General features: G+C 31.9%; 1 protein-coding gene across 2 annotated transcripts; it reads right to left on the bottom strand.

The window, feature by feature from the left end:
- Positions 1-11,444: 11,444 nt before the first annotated feature.
- Positions 11,445-15,310, bottom strand: LOC144555310 (putative RNA-binding protein ARP1). 2 transcript variants are annotated; one of them, XM_078303599.1, is made up of 6 exons: positions 14,943-15,310; positions 14,446-14,623; positions 13,612-13,786; positions 12,593-12,632; positions 12,070-12,313; positions 11,445-11,697 (listed from the first exon to the last, which is right to left on the bottom strand). In XM_078303599.1, the coding sequence occupies exons 1-6, from the start codon at positions 15,108-15,110 to the stop codon at positions 11,672-11,674; spliced, it is 831 nt and encodes a 276-aa protein (XP_078159725.1). In that variant the 5' UTR covers positions 15,111-15,310; the 3' UTR covers positions 11,445-11,671. The 2 variants fall into 2 exon arrangements, with proteins under 2 accessions (XP_078159725.1, XP_078159724.1); XM_078303598.1 differs by having other exon boundaries at positions 13,612-13,789; positions 14,943-15,302.
- Positions 15,311-17,431: the final 2,121 nt, after the last annotated feature.

The following is a 17,431-nucleotide window of genomic DNA, read 5'->3' as shown; positions in this document are numbered from 1 at the left end:
TCTGACACTCATACTACAATGAACTTGTTTTTTTTTTTTTTCAAAGAATTGAGTCAAGTTCTTTTATAAAGGAACATGCTAAACTCTAATATAACGCTTTAAGTTATTTTTCTGAGGTTCAATTGTTCAAAGATGATCCGAATTTGAAAGTAAGGATGATTATGCTATACTTTGAAGTAAAATTTAAAAAATTAATAATAATAATTTAATAACAAAATAAATAAAACTAATAATAATAATTTTATTTGTCAAATCCCGATAAAAAATCATGGTTACGCTCTAGATTATTTGATATGAGAGATGGAGAGGGGAGAGAAAGAGAGTTTTATTTTATTTAAAATGAGAAAGAAATTGTAATTTGATCGGAGAATATCTATGTTTGAGAAGGATAATGTTATATTTAAAATATTTGGAGGGGATACATGTAATTTAAAGTTTCATGATAGTTTTCGTTCTCCGAAGTATGATATTTGCAATATTACAGAGAGTGTTTATTTTAAAATAGGAAGCAGCTAACAGTCCTCTAACTTTAGTTCCTCAAAAATTCTCAAATATTTTCAACTAATTCTGTAAACATCAATACTAAATCCTGTAAACTAATTCAACAAATCCTGCCAACATAAAAACGCGTGAAAGATGTTAAAAACGCGTGATAGCTGTTAAAAACGCGTGATAGCTGTTGGGGACCACCTTCTGTGAACATACACATAGTATCCTGTAAACATACACATATTATTCTGTGAACATACACATATTATTCTGTGAACATACACATATTATCATGTAAACATACACATATTATCCTGTAAACATACACATATTATCATGTAAACATACACATATTATCCTATAAACATACACATATTATCCTGTAAACATACATATTGTACTTGAAATTATGACAGTTGAAAGCGCGTCAGAACTAAGCTAAAAAGGGAAAGCTTTTATACACGGAGATTTTCGGAAGACTGTAGCCCGGGAATGTTACCTTTTCTCTTTAAAATTATATGATAACTTTGCGCAAATGGTAAATATGATACTTACAATTTCATAAAAGTGAAATATGTAATTTTAAGTTTGCTATCGAATAAAAAATAATTTTGGTGTAAAAGAAAAGTTCCGTTTGTTATATCCTCATATACCTTCCGCAAATTAGAAAAGGTAATAGCTAACAACTCCTGTGCAAAGGCTACTAAAAATTAAAAATCAAGTAAAAAGACAAAATATTATCAAAAAAAAAATACTAAATATCGAAATCATTATTGTTAGTTGAAAAGGGGAAGAGATTTGATCTCAATGGATAAAAAAAAGGAAATGGACGTCTACAACCTGTAAAGTAAAGGCCATGCTTGTTAAAGAAGAAAGTGTATTAGATTGGTGCGAGTAATTAAATTCATGCATACAAAAAAAGAGATGAGATTTGAAACTTATTAATCAACGTCTCAAGAAATTTTGGCACATGCAACATTGCCTCAATATGATTTTCACATTATTTGCAGATATTATTTTGTCATGATTATCTATCCTTAAAAGATTGCCATTTCAATATTCTGGCGAATAGCGTGTCATGTTAGGTATTTGAGCAGCATGTGTTGGGATCTAACTAATAAGTGATGACCTACCTAATTCGTTCACATTTTTTCATACATTTGACATGGTCAAAATAGACCCCCACCGTAGACCAAGTCTACTGAAAATAATCAATAACTCGATGCAATTAATTCATGAGAAGAAGAGGTCGTTTCTTAAATTTGCTTTCAGGTCTATTTATTATTAGTATTTATTACGGTTTTATCCCTGTTTCATTGTCAAGTTATTAGTTGTACCCATGTTGTCCCAATAATTTCCAACCAGCAATCAATTCAAAATTGCTCACGTAAACTCGCATGATTGGTCTTTGGTATCATGTCCGTCAATTTAGGAGAAATTAAATTAGAACTTTCTTTAAGGACCGAGAGAAACGCCAATCAACAATATTCGCAAGTTAAGCCTCATTGATATGAAAATAAAAAGAGTAAAATTATGTTATTCTTCAGTCTCATGGATGAACTTAACTTTAAAATTTTATTGAATCGGCTTAAAAAATGAATTCAAACAGTTGAAATCCATCTAATTCACAAATAATACATTTACATGCGACAAAATTAAATTTTCAATTAATAATATGAAGTCAAGCGGTAAAAAAAATGATAAAAAATGAACACATTAAAATTAACTTATAAAGTTATACACTTTATTATTTTAACAGCTTGACTTTCTACCAATTTAATCCTAAAATTTATACATTTAACGTATAAATGTATCACTCGTGAAGTAGATCAGTTTTAATGAGTTTGATTCATTATTTGAAGCTAATCTAATATGAATCAATAAGTTGAAAAATCAACGTCTAAAAATTATCCACATTAGTATACATTTTTACAAGCTCAATATGACAACAAAAACAAAGTTGAAATGCCATAATTTTTTACATGTGCATAGATAAAATGATGTAGTTCATATCCAACGGTTTTATTTTGAATTTTAAGATTTAAATTTTAAGTTATTAAAGTTTTTAAAAATGAAGGCATGATGGAGGCACAAAAAATAGAGACATTTGAACCCACCTCTTGTTTAAAATGAGATTAGGACGCTATATATTTGACGGTCAAACAGAAAATAAGATGGCACAAATTACACCAAAATTGTTGATTAGGGACCTGTGTTCATCTTCATAAATAAATTTCATAGTTGAAAGAGAAAATAATTTTATGTGCCTACATTGATTAGGAGTTTGGCTAGTATAATATCAGTGTCATTTCAGTCTATATAACACTAACTCCAAAACTTATCGAATCGATTTCAAACGGTGAATTCAAACCGATCTACTTCATTAGTTGTGCGTTTACATGTAAAATTTATAACTTTTTGAATTTATTTGGTATCAAGTCAAGCGGTCAAATGTTTGAGTTTTTAAGTTAATTTTAATACATTCATTTTTCAATATTTTTACCGTAAGATTTGATACTAAAATAACTTGAAAATATAAAAAGTTTGCATATAAACACATCACTCATAAAGTAAATTGGTTTGAACGGTTTGAACTAGTCGTTTCAAATCTATTCAATCAATTTTGAAATTAGTGTCATGTGACACCGATGTCATACTACCCGAACTCTTGATTAAGGTGTCAATTATCTTTACCTATACTAGTTAGAACCGATATTTTCTGTGGTTTATGGAGTTAAATAATATTCATATTTCTGCAGCAAGATATTTTGAAATAGCTCTACTCAATTTAAATAATATAACCAAAAAATGAGTGAGGCTATGGTACTATGCATATATAGTGTAGATTGATCTATACTATGAGTTGATGTCTCTTTTTTTGAAGTTCATATGGTCGATTTAAATTGTTGAACACAATCAAATTTATATAAAAATGTACATATAAATCAAATTTTATATTTTATAGAATGTTTACTATTTACTTAGAAAATTACTTGATCTAAAATTTTTAAGCAATTCAAAATAGTAATTTTCTACCTATTTAAAAAGATAGTAAATAAATTATAAAAATATGTAAAATTTGATATGTAAATATATTTTTATATAGATATCACGTAAAACGGTTCGAATGGATTGTTTGAACTTTGAAAATAAAAATATTAATTCATAATACAGATGTAACTGTGAAACTCAAATTAAAGCCACAGAATATCAAGAGGTTTTTTTCTAGCGTAACAGAGTAAACTAGCAGAGTTCGAATCTGCTATAATCCCGGAAGGAATTACAGGGCCCTGAAATTCCAATATCAACCGTTCAAATATTTTCTGCACATATCTCGAAAAAAAGCAAGTTTTCATGCACAAATCTCAAGAAAGACTAACGGTTCGGATTGGAATTACAGCAGATTTATTTTCAAACTAGCAAACTGATAAAAAGGTAAAAAAGTTTAATGCCATGTGGAACTGTGGACAAAATAAATTGTTACCCCCACCAATAAAATCTAAATTAATGTACTGAAAAGTTTAAAGTTTACAGTAGAATTAAATTGTTTGCGTCCTTGGTGAGAAGTTCTGCTTTGAAACTTCAGTATGTGACAGTAAAAAGAAGAGAGGAATTTGGTAAATTATTTTTTTCCTTTAGAAAATTATTGTTCACACTATTAAAAGTATTTAAAGACTAACTTTGGAAATACAAAAATAGAGAATAAATTTAAAAATGCTTATCTAAATATTCGAACTTAAAAATTTAACACAGTGCACAATAACAAAATATTGGATTGCAGTTGTTTTGTTGTTCCTTATGCCTTTGCATGGCAATGGAATTGTTAAAAGTTTGAGTTAGTAAAAAAATAGTTCACAAAAAAAAAAGTTAGCGAAAAAATAGCTCGTTATTCTCTGTTTGAATTAAAAGTAGCTGCTTCTTTTTTGCTTTGTTTTGGTTAGCAAGAATTAGCTCACTATTATGTTATTAAATTAAAATGTTGAATTAACGGCTATTATGAATTTTTGAATTAACAACTAACCTCGTTAACACCGCGACTCATCCTAAAATATTTTACTAGAATTGATCTTTTATAGATTGTGAATTTTGAATTTCAAAACCATTCCATCGTCGAAAATTCATTTGCTGCAAAATCCAAAAAAAAAAAAAAAAAAACACCCGTCATAGTCAGAAGATACGAATTTGTGTAAAAAACAATTATTGCTTATCTTATTGAATTCAATGCAAATAAAATGAGTTTAAAAGAGAAAACATATATTGCCCTTTTGAAGTCGCAGCAATTTCAAGAATTACATCTATATAATTAACTAAAATATTATCTGAAATTTAAATTCTACCTTCAATACAGAATTTCCCTCGTGCTGGAAAATTATTTTTGGGTCAACGCGAATTCTTTCAAACTAACTTCGGTGGAATCAAATGAAAATAAAAACAACATAAACATCTGTTAGTGGCACATGACAGTAAGACCACGTGTCAGTTTGAAAGTATAATTGATTGACGTTAGAGAATGAATTGCTCCGAATATTTTTTTCCCTGACTAAAGAATATTCGTTTTCCAGATCAACTGGGTTGTTAAAAGAGCATGTGGGGCATTTTTGTTCATCTTTTATATTGGTTGTACAAAAGAAAGATAAAAAAATAAAAAATTGACGATAGCATCTCAATTTTGATACGAAGGCATCAATATTGACCTGAAATGAAATCTGCTGAAATCCTCTGAAATTTCAAATTCAACCATTTAAGTTTTTTATACACGAATCTCAAAGCAGACAGAATTTTATGCACAAATCACAAAATATATAAATGGTTGGATTGGGAATTTCAAGGTCCTTGAAATCCCCATGGATTCCAGCAGATTTGTTTCTGATTGACCTAGTAAATTAAATAGATTAAGTATACAATTTGAACGTTAATTATAAATAATAAAATAATATATAAATTTTTATTTTGCAGGATTCATTTTTCACTAATTTTTTTTTCTATTAAAGGTTAAATTTAAATTTATGCAGAACCGACCCTTTTCTTAAGTACTAACTACTAATAAGTGAATAATGTACAATTTTTCTTATAAATCATAAATCATAAATCATAGACAATTTTAAATTTATATCAAGTTTACATTTTTTTGCCATTTCGTGTACGCGTATCATTGCCGGGTATCAATATTTTTGGTCGGCAATGGAGTGATGGGTTCTTCTTTTTTATATGTTTAATATCAAAATAGAAAAAAAAAAAACAAATATCAAACTATTATGTCTATATTGAGAATGATGTTTCGTGCAATTTTTTTTTTTCTTTTAAAGTATGTTAGATATTTTCTCCACCATTTTTAATGCACCCTCAGATCCTTCGAAACCAACAGATTTGAAACAAAAACAAAAAAATACATAAAGTTGGATGGAATAACAGTAAATTGAATAACTAAGAAATCAGGTTTTGAGCTCTCCCACTATTCTATTACTATTAACCTAAATTTTACTGTTAAAAAAACGCTTTTAATGCTAATAGGCTATTCCTTAAATTTTGTTAAGATTTTAGTGCTTTGGCTAATATAACATCAGTGTCATTTTAGCCTATATAACACCAACTCTAAAACCTATCAAATCGACTTCGAACGACTAATCCAAACCGTTCAAACCGATTTACATTATGAGTGATGCGTTTACATATAATTTTTTTTTATATTTTCGAGTTATTTTAGTATCAAATTAAGCGGTAAAAATATTGAAAAAATGAATGTATTAAAATTAACTTAAAAATTCACACATTTGACCACTTGACTTAATACTAAATAAATTCAAAAAGTTATAAATTTTGCATGTAAATGCACAACTAATGAAGTAGATCGGTTTGAACGGTTTGCATTCACCATTTGAAGTCGATTCGATAGATTTCAGAATTAGTGTTATATAAGTTAAAATGACACTGATATTATACTAGCCAAACTCCTCAATCTGATTATAACCAAATACTGAAAGAAGAAAAAGACATCTAAAATTGAAGTACAATAACTTGGACTTGTGCTTTGTCCTCGTACACCGCTCTGGGCTCTGGCTGCCTTCCTTCCATTGTCAAAGTTAGGTGACGACATATTGGAAACATTAGGTGGTAGTGTGGTACCACGTGCCTCTTCATTTTTTTTTATACCTTTCGTTATTATATAGTTGCAAAATCTTCAAACAGAGGTTAACACTTAACCACCTTTCACTTTTTTAAGCTTTTTAAATTTTAATCCTTGTAAATTTTACCACAACTCGCGGTGCAGATTTACTGTCGGTCAAACATAACGACAAAAGTCTGGCAGTACTGCTGCCTTTTTGTGCAATTTGAATCAACATAAATATGTATAATTTAAAGACAATTTGTCTTTATTACAATGCGAATGAAGTATTCAATTACTAATATTTTTAGCAATTCAACGCCGAAATATGAGAAACAGTAGACTTACAGTAATTGTCGTAAGTGTTCTCCATTGCCATTTGACCTACTTTTGGAGCTTTCTATTTCCATTTCTACGCATCCTGAATTTTATTATTTCGATACATACCACTTCATGTCGATTAACATATCTTAGTCAAATATACGCATCACAATTCACAAGTTCACAACTGTGATATATGTATTTTTTTTTCATTAAGAAAAGTATCGATTCCATGCCAAATGTAGCTTAACTTTTTGTCATTTTTTTTTCTTTTAATGAAAATGACAATACGAATCAAATTGATTTAAATTATATATCATCGAACTTTAGAGATTAGTATGAACATTGGACAATAGTCTTTACATAAATATATAATAAGTTCTAAAAATAATAAAACATGAAATTATAATTTACTCGATGAATATAAAATAAGTACTTCAAATTTTAATGTATTGTTTTTGTTATTAATTTAGTATAAACTGAGCTCTAAAAATAATAACATTTTACGTTAACCCATCTCTCATACAAAAATATAAATGTTTCGAATTTTAACATTTGAACTTCAAACTAAAAAAATAAATGTAAAAATGAACATTGTACTTGCTCTCGAGTTGTCGCCTCTGACTACCTCCAGCTACTTGGACCAATTTTATAAAAAAAAAAAAACCATAAACCATGCATTATGAAATAATTAAGTGTGCATTTTAAAGTAGTCCAGACAGTTAGTATGGAAATTAAAAATAATAAATGTGGTACTTTTGGATGACACGGGAATAGTGCTAACTCAGAAATAGTTGCTATTTCTGATGAGCTATTCTCAACACAACATGTTTAAATGAAAAAAAAAATGTTATTCTCAACAAAGAAATAGCTCAGGTTAGCTGCTATTCTGCTAGCTATTCCTATGAAATGTTGCATTAGCAGCTATTCCGAACTCAGAAATAGCTGCTATTCCGAAATATTCCTTGATTCATCCAAAGGCACCCTAAGTGTGTAATGTGCAATAGTGAATGTGCATTATGTAATAATTATGTGTGTTTTGAAACAGTTCAAATAGTGAGTCTATAAGATTAAAACAACTATTATTAATAGCCATTAAAGCATATTTTTATTTGATCAAAAACACATGAAGCTATCAATTATTATCGATTCATACTAAAATGATCAAGTGTGCATCAAGCAAATATGCAAGTGTACCTTCGATAATACTTAGAATGTACCTACGATAATACATAGTTAAGGTGATTGAAAAACTGAATTAATGCGTAACCAGTGAGTTATGAAAAATAGTTATCATGCTCGATGTAAAAAAAGAAGCGTGGCTTTCAAATATGAAATTTAATGATACAAAAACACAGGAAAATCCTTTTCTATTTGATACGTATTAAAACTATATTTGCCATGCCTTTTATCTAAAAAGTAGTCGAGCATATTTTTCCTGATTATTTTATAGGGTAATAAATATATTGACTTGAGATTTTGATTTCATAATTAAGCTGAAAATTTGAATAAAATTTTGATTTCATCAGCTGATTATTATTCAAATTTTGATTTCATAAGTTGATTATTTTAGGTGGACAGTACGCTGAATTTTAAAGATTCAATTTTTGTTCTTCTGTTTCTTTAGAAACCGAAAGAGAATTTCAATTACTTTATGGTTATGTTTGATTGTGGAGTAGAGTTAATCCGGATTAAATTTCTTATTTCGAGTTAAGATAGATTAAAATAATTATGTTTGGTTGGAGTTTGATTGGAGTTTGATAGAGTAAGCTGATGAAGAGAAAAAATTATAACATGATGTTATTCTAACCACGGGACCCACATGCGGAGTAAGTTATTCCAACTAAAAATGTAAAGTAACTTAATCCGGATTAACTCAAATGTTACTTCTAATTTACTCTTCGTTTGACTCTTTAAAAGTAAAATAGAGAGTTTACTCCATCACTTACTCCACAATCAAACATAACCTATGAGATTAAAATTTTCATACAACCTATGTTATCCTATATTATTTCATATTGTTTCTATAATAAAAAAAAATTGCATGTCTCCGGTCCTCACATATTTCAACAATAACTGTTTTAGAATACGTGACCGTCTGACCGAGGGCCGTTCAGTAATTTCTGAATCCAAGTAAGTAGGTAAATAAAAAGAAAGAAAGGGATATTTATTTCTTCGAAAAAAATGCTATTATATATGTCTCATGAAAAATATTCCGCAACCCAATGATATGGTTTTTAATTATTAAAATTAGAAATTTGAAGCCACTTTATACATTCTAAAAGCATTCCTTGTTATTATTAAAAAAACGCCACAGAAGTACATAACTGTCAGATTTCTCATACTCGAATAACTTGATACTAACACATGCCACAAACCGTAAGATTTAAGTAAATTAATCTGGCTTTATTACCTTTGACTCTAGTATTTATCTTCCCAATGGGATCTGAAATAAACTATTTTCTCCGGCGGTTACCTTGGTAAGCACGCACATCCCAAAAAGCACCAATTATTTCCACCATTGCATGCAAAAACCGTTTGGAAGTTGGCATGTTGACTAGTTTGCAGTTTTGGTATTGGTATCAGAAATTTGCAATAACAAAAGATGCAAAGGAGAGTAAAGCCCATATGTTAGGCACCCGGGTCTAGATTTAGGCTTATACAACAGAATTTCGGCCCTGTAACTGTGATAAATGGTTGTCTTGAAATAAACAAAATGTTACTACTTAAATTATAGCCTACATAGAATTATGGTCCATTTTCCAAGTATGTAAATTTTTATTTATGGGCTATTTTCAAAGCCCATATATTATTACCGGCCTGTTGAAATAACCAAAATGTTATTACTCACCATTTGATTCAATTCACTTCCACTAATGCCCGTAACCTTTTTTTTGTACAATTTCGGATTCATCTTGATAGGCATCAAGCCCTTTGATATATCAACCGTCAACCGATGTAGATAATTTGTGAATTCTGAAATTTCAAGCTCTAGACATATATGGATCAAATAAAATTAAAATAGCTTAACATTCAAACCCACGTACAAATTACGATATTAGATCGTCTGTAAACTTCAGTCCCCTTGTCACATAACTTGAGTCTTTCCGGCTGCCTGTGAACGATCAGGCTTTGTAGTGGACGATGGGCCTTGTGGGGATCTTGGGCTTTATTGGGCTGATGGACCTTTCGAGTGAGGAATTCGTACCGATGCCAATTTCATGTGCCTCCCTCGTCGGAGACTCGTAGTCGCGTCTTTGAGAAACTAGCAAACGAAAATGACAATAAATAAATAAATAATAATAACAAAGAGTGAACATTCCGAAAGAACTTTTCATCGAGTTCTAATAGGTTCTGGACGAACTTGTTTTGTGGTTCAATGATTTTCAATATTCTAAATAGTGGTTTCCGTTATGCTGGGGCTAGATCTGAAAAATAGCGTAGTATATAGTTGTAGCCATCGTGAAAGCTACACTATATTGTAGTTTTCATTTGTTTGTTTCAGGATTACTTAATAGTGCTGTTAACATTAAATGTCTGAAAAATCTCATCTAAAAAATTAAAACTGGCTATAATATTCATTTCCACAAGAATATAGCATGTCAGAAATATAAAAACAGCATAAACAGCACTAGTTTAGACCTATCTAACTATTCAAAAATGTTCACTAAACAAGCTTTTATTGGCGCTTTTAAGAAAAATTAAGAAATTTCCTTACCTGATGGCTATTACCGGTACACGCTAGCAATCAACTAGAGCGGATCATAATTACCTTGTAGCATAGTATTTTCACAGTATAATTTTAAAAACCAGAAAATGATATCCTACAATGCTGCTATAGCTAGTTGAATAAATAAGAAAAGAGGAAAGACGAAAGAGCATTGATTATTTCAACTAGGGTTGTTTTTTTGAATTGTCTCGAAAATATTTATCGGAAAAATATAATAATAAAATGATTTATAATTTTATCAATATTTTTTTATCTAGCGATTTTGGAAATTAATAAATATTTTTCAAAATGTTAAAACTCTGCATAACGAAAAATAGCACAATTAGATGCATAATAATCACTACTAAATAATTATAAAATAGTTGGATCACTTTAAAAAAAATTATTACATCTTTAGATCAAACATACTTTTAAATAAGGAGAAAGAAAACAAAAAACAAAGTCCTACAATCAATACAAATAAGAATAAAGTAATTATCTTTTTATTGAACACTAGAATTCCAAAATTCTTCCGCCCTAGTTTTCAAACACTTAAGTTCTTAATTACCAGTTACAACGACCGTAATAATTGATTGTTAATATTATATCTGAAAGATTTCTCTCCAAGCCTCCGAGCACTAGTTAATGCTGAAACAGTTACAAGTTTACAGTGTACTTTCCAACTTCTAAGCAGGAATATAATTTTAATAATTTTCAATAAAGAACAAGCTTACCAGTAGCATTGTAACAAAAGAGAAAAAGAAAATGCCAGTTCAGGATGAAAGATGAATGCGTGCGTGTGGAGAAAGAGAGAGGGAGAACTAAATAGGTAAAATTTTATTCCACACAGGTCCTACTACATTCATTTGGACTTAAAGTTTACCATAAAATACGTTGGTAAACGAGCAATAATATTTTGTTACAAGATTTCGCATCCTTCTGATGCAGGTTAGATTTGAATTTCAAAGAATTTTAACAGATTTTGGTCCAATAAAATTGAATTAAGTCTTCATTGTCGAGTCTCTCCTGGTCTGTCTTTTAATAATTATTCAACTGCATCCAGTCACCGGCTCCACTGTCACAAACAAAAAACCAAGTAATTTCATCAGTAAATTTTTCCGGATTGATCTTTTGTAAAAGTGGCACACATCCAAACAAAGCATTTTTGTTTGATCATATCTTTATGTCAAAGAAAAAGAAAGATGTTGCAAATGATGAAACAACAACAACAACACAATAAAAAAAAAGATTTGGCCCAAAAGCAACAATTCAATGAAATCTGTTAAATCTGGCCCAAAAGAATTTTCATTTTCATTTTGACTTTCTAAACTTAATTAATACAGGTTACCCGTTACCCAATTAATTTGTTCCATCACAATTTCATTTTCAATTTCACTAAAGTGACAAACATATCAAGTAAATTAATTGACATTAGAGAAGCAAGTACCTTTAGGAGCCAAGACAGCTGGCTTGGGCATGAGAGTCGGGATGGAGGCCATGGCAGTGGTGTTGATGGGAGGGAAGAAGTGGGCCGCCGGGACCCCGAGTCCCTGCGACTGATGGTGCTGATAGTGATAAAACGGGGTGTAATATGGCAGCATACCGCTCGGTGCCACCATGCCTCCCTGCACTTGGGTCGGGTACGAGTATTGACCCTGTATGTATGATCCTCCCGCAGTAGGGCTCAGTTTCTGTTTCAATTTTTCACAATAAAATTATTAAGATTTGTTGACAAAATAATGTACACGCCTTGTGCCTTTATTTGATAACTTTGTAATTTAGGCTGTGTATAATAGTGTTGTATTCTTGTTTAACCTTATCTATGTAACATGAGTATCCAATTAAGTGATCCCTAACTAAGCTTATAGTATTTTCCTTGCAAATTGCCTAGTTTTAACAACACTTCAATTTCTTTTCAAGTTTGTGTAACCATTTATGAATAATATGAAAAGCATATCAAGTATGCTTACCGCGTTGTAGCTCAGGTCGGCCATGTAGTTAGGAGAATACCTACATAAGCATATGGTATCGCAAGATTAATAAATATACATATAAATAAATATTTGACATTAAAAAAAAAAAAAAAAAAAAAAAATATCTGGTGACATACTGTTACAAGCGATCATGTTATTTGCATGATAGCAGCTTGTCAACTTGACTTTTTATAAAACCAATTGTCTCAGCTCTCAGGAGTTATTCCTCCAGGCTCCAGATACCACATGAGCTAAGCTTAGTGTTTTGCATGATTTATACACTTTCCAAGTCCAGAGCATAAACAACTAAGACAAGAATAAAATGGGCTTTAAGACTAGAAAGGGTAAATCTGAGAGCACATGCAAGGCACGATGGGGTAACAGAACAGGCTGGCGCGCATCGTGTAAAACAATGAGCCCCATCATCCCATGTGCCCACGTGGCATGCTGTTACTGCACCCCCAGCACGTTCCCTGTTTTGGACCCCACATCCCTTTCCACTAGATCTCCTTAGGGGACCATTCCGCTCGACGCCTCTTGTTTTAACAAGAAACAGAGACATCCATTCAATATGAGTCTTCTCGTCGTCTAACTAACAACGGTATATTCATTTGAATGGCCTTTTTTAACACTAGATTTTTTTTCATAAGAGAATTGATTATTTCTCTTTTGCATGGTTTTCTGAGCAGCAGTGGATCGAATGAGTAATTTAATTTCGCAATTATGTATATTGATTGTATTAATTAATCAATAGTTCTAGTTTAAAATCAGGAGTCATCAAATTATAGGAAGTTAAATTACGAGGATCATTAATATTTTTATGCTAACGAAAGTCAGAAAATCTAAACTTTAAACATGGTAGGATGATAACAGAAAGGACACTGTACATCTCCATTTACCATGGTAGGATGATAACAGAAAGGACACTGTACATCTCCATTTACCGTACAGAACGGAGGGGAGGGAACCAATGCAAGATAAATTACAGAAAAAAAAAAACAGAGATAGATGTGTACCCGTAAGAGGCGGCGGAGGATGGGTAGAAAGGCAAAACGCCGTGGAAGGTAGGGGGATGGTGGGGTTGATGGTGGTGGCTGTACGGCGCCGGCGGTGGCGGAGTTGTCGAGGGATGGTAGTACCACGCTGCCGCCGGCCCTGGCGACACTCCCCTATTGGGGCCTACTCCCATTCCTGCTACATTTCCCAATCCATGTATATTAGCAAAGCCAAAATACAATTCATTCATACATATATTATTTTTCTTTACTCGAAGCCTTACTTAGCGACTGGTCAAATCCTTAAGGATAACTATGGATAATATAATTCAACAGGTTGCATGCGACATTTTTTTTTACTTCCTTCGAAATGAAGGATAAATTGAACAGTTATGCTCTATTTGGTTCATGTTTATCACAGTATTGTGTATTATGTCTCTGTCACATACTCACATTCTCTTAGAATTTATGTGCCTGTGCGGCTGTGCAATTACAGGTTGCCACCTTATTCTGAGAGCAAATTTTGCTAAACCACCTCAATTCGGTAAGGTTTGAATGAGAACCCGGTGTTTCCAAAATGACAAAACAATGGCTTCGTAGTTAATGCTCAACCAATTCTACTTTCAAAAGTACCAAGGCAAAATTTCAAAATTCAATTGCGCCAAAAGAGCAGAAAAATACAAAATTCCAAACCCCACCCAACCCACACACACTCACACACAGAGTAAAATACAAAAGAGCAGTCCCTCTCGCAATAAATAACAAGAAACAACCGCAATCTTCAAATTTTACCAATTAAATGAAAAAGAAATCCTTAAAAGTTAGAAGGAAAAAAAAGCAAGAAATTTGACCTACCTGGCTGTGGGACCCCAGGAATCGGTGACTGAGTTGGCACGGGTGTAGTCGGTGGGGAGTTACGGAGCCGTGTCTTGGCTCCAAGTGAAGCCAGGTTGCAGTTTGCACGCCGGCCATTAATCACCGGCGTTGCATCCTCGCATGCCTTCTTTGCTGCTTCTGCATCCTTAAATGTCACCTACAGAGCAACAAAAATAGAAACAAAGGCAAATATACTATCAGCATTGCATATATAAGACTTAATTTGTGCTACAAACTTGCTTTGTAAGCTGCATTGTGTGCAAAAGCACCTATATGGACTTGAAATATAATTCTGCTAGAATTGAATTGTCTATTCACGTTATCACTTAGAGTTCGGATCAACCACGGACAAGGTAAATTAATTTTTTTCTTAATTTGTGAAATTAAGAAAGAATGAGCAGTATATCTATGTTTTCTTTTTACTGGTTTTTCTTCCTAGCTAGTGTAAATAAAAATGGCTAGAAAGAGAAGCATACGAAGCCGTAACCCTTGGACCGGCCGGTGAGCTTGTCGGAGATGATAACCGCCTCCAGTATCTCCCCGTACTGCACGAAATGCTCGCGGAGAGTTTCCTTTTGCGTCTCCCATGCGAGACCCCCTACAAACACCTTGGTGAGAGTGGTGTCGCCAAATTGTTGACCCATGCGATCAGGATTAAAACTCAACCGTTGATTTTATTTGAAAGAGAGAGAGAGAGAGAGGCGTCAGGTAAGGGAGAAGTAGAAGAGAAGTGATCTATGTATATTATTCTTCTAAGATTTTATGAATGGTGAGAGAGGAGGGATTTATAAAGGGGTTTAATTTTATAAAGAGGGAGAGAAGAGAGGGCGTGGCGAGGTGTAACAGCTTTGTAACGGGAAAAGGGTTGCATGTCTTTATACGGTTTTTTAATAGGAAGCATTTTCTTTGTAGCCCTTAGAAATATAATAATTTTTTTCCAAGGTCAAGTACAGGTGTCCTCAAATTACTTTTCTTTTTCTTAAACCACAAAATAGTGAAGGAAAGATATGTATAATTTGTCTTCTTTAATTGAATGCTAAATTGGTGATAACATTTTTTTAGGTATATAAACATTTTGAGAATATATAACTATATAAGGGTGTCATGAGAAAATTTCTGCATTAATAAATATCTTGCCGGCCTAAAAGAGTAGTGTCTACCCTCAAATCTTAAAATTGGCTCTCATGATGTAATAATGCACCAAAAAAAACTAATAATAATAAGAAAGTGATCTACAGGTGAAACTATTAAACTAATAGTGCTAAAATACAGGATATAATTACTTGAAAAATGACAATTTGAAGCTGAATAATATTACAGATCCCATTTAGATCAGCTCTGTGAGTTCTCTGCACATATATGAGTATGACACAACCTAGCCGGGGGACAGGACAAGCTCGGAAATGTTCCCCTCCTCCAAATTGCACCCGCTAAGGTCTCTTCCAAGTTTGCGAAACTGATTTATTTATTTTTTATGTTAATGTAACTATTATAAAATTAACATCATATTGAATATATAGCACAGTAGAATTATACCATATTCATAGATAGCAAAGCTACCAAAAGTTAAAGCACTATTATAGCTTATTAACAAGATTGCCTATTTATTGTTTGGAAAAAAATTAAAATGTATTATTAACAAAATTTGAATTGTATAGAACTCCAAATGCAGGAAAAAAAATATATAACGATTAGATGCCTCAGTGTATATTAAATTTTTGCTGCTCATCAGCAGAATAAAATTATTTAATACGGTACGCACAAAAGTCCATATGCTGTCTCTTTAAATAATGTTATATGATTGTATCAAATCAAAACAGCATAAGCATGAATTAGGGATCCCTAACATGTACTGTTTTATTTTAGAAGCATCACATGGTTATCGAGAAATAGTTGTTTAGACATGTACTCCTTGACTGCATCAGTCAAGTTTAAAAAAAAATAAAAAATTAGGCATGAAATTTAGAAATGATTAAATTGATAGAAGTTGGTGTAATGAGAATTATCATTTGGTGTTGTAAGAATTATCACTTGACATTTAAAGAATAATTATCATTTGTTGTTGTAAGAATTATCACTTGACATTTAAAGAATAATTACTTCGAATAATGTTTTTTTTTCAAACTTTTTTTTTCGAATTTAATTAATTATTTGATTATTTTGTTTTTGCAATTTTATCTTTAATTTTGGTTTCAACTTTGTATGAAATAAATAACTAGACTTTAAATGTCTCCAAGCCGATGAAGTAGCTTGCAATTTATATTATAGTTGGGGAACAGAGAAAATATTTATAATCTGAAAATGAAAAAAAAAATGTTCAGTTTTAAAAAGTAAGCTACAGACTTGTCTTTGATTATAATCATGAGATGTTCCTAGAGTTTTGCTAAACCCGTTAGGGGTTCAACCCGTTTTACCCGGTCCGTACCCGTTACCCGAGGTACCCGTACCCGTTGCCCGGGTACAAACGGGTAGACGGGTAGACGGGTACGGGTAATAAACGGACCGGACAATCCAATTTGAAAAAAAACCCGTTGTACCCGTACCCGTTTACCCGTCTACCCGGACCCGCCTACCCGTACCCGTCTACCCGCCTACCCGTACCCGACCCGTTTCAAAATTTGAATTTCAAAATATTTTTGGCGACCTACTTTTAGAATTCAGATTCAGTGCAATACCTGACTGAGTAGAATGAGATCTGAGCCGTCAATTTTAATTTGGCATGAATCTCAAATTGACCCCTATAGAATTCAGATCCAGTGCAATACCTGACTGAGTAGAATGAGATCTGAGTCGTTAATTTTAATTTGGCATGAATCTCAAAACGGACTCCTATATCTAAACGGACTTCGGGATATGTCCTTTAACTTGGCACGAATCTCAAAGCATAAAAATTCAGAAAAAACAGAAAAGAAAAAAAAAAAAAACCCGCCCGTACCCGGGATACCCGTACCCGTCAACCCGCAAC

The sequence above is a fragment of the Carex rostrata genome, chromosome 6, assembly GCF_964058835.1.
Source record: "Carex rostrata chromosome 6, lpCarRost1.2, whole genome shotgun sequence".
NCBI classification, from domain to species: Eukaryota; Viridiplantae; Streptophyta; class Magnoliopsida; order Poales; family Cyperaceae; genus Carex; species Carex rostrata.
This window is presented reverse-complemented; position numbering and strand designations above follow the sequence as displayed.

What these genes read in the sequence shown, in the direction of transcription:
- LOC144555310 (XM_078303598.1), bottom strand. Translation starts at nt 15,110, where the DNA reads ATGGGTCAACAATTTGGCGACACCACTCTCACCAAGGTGTTTGTAGGG. An exon ending in TCCTGGGGTCCCACAGCCAG is followed by an intron (nt 13,790 to 14,445) that starts GTAGGTCAAATT and finishes TGGGAAATGTAG; the next exon opens with CAGGAATGGGAGTAGGCCCC. An exon ending in CCGACCTGAGCTACAACGCG is followed by an intron (nt 12,314 to 12,592) that starts GTAAGCATACTT and finishes AAATTGAAACAG; the next exon opens with AAACTGAGCCCTACTGCGGG.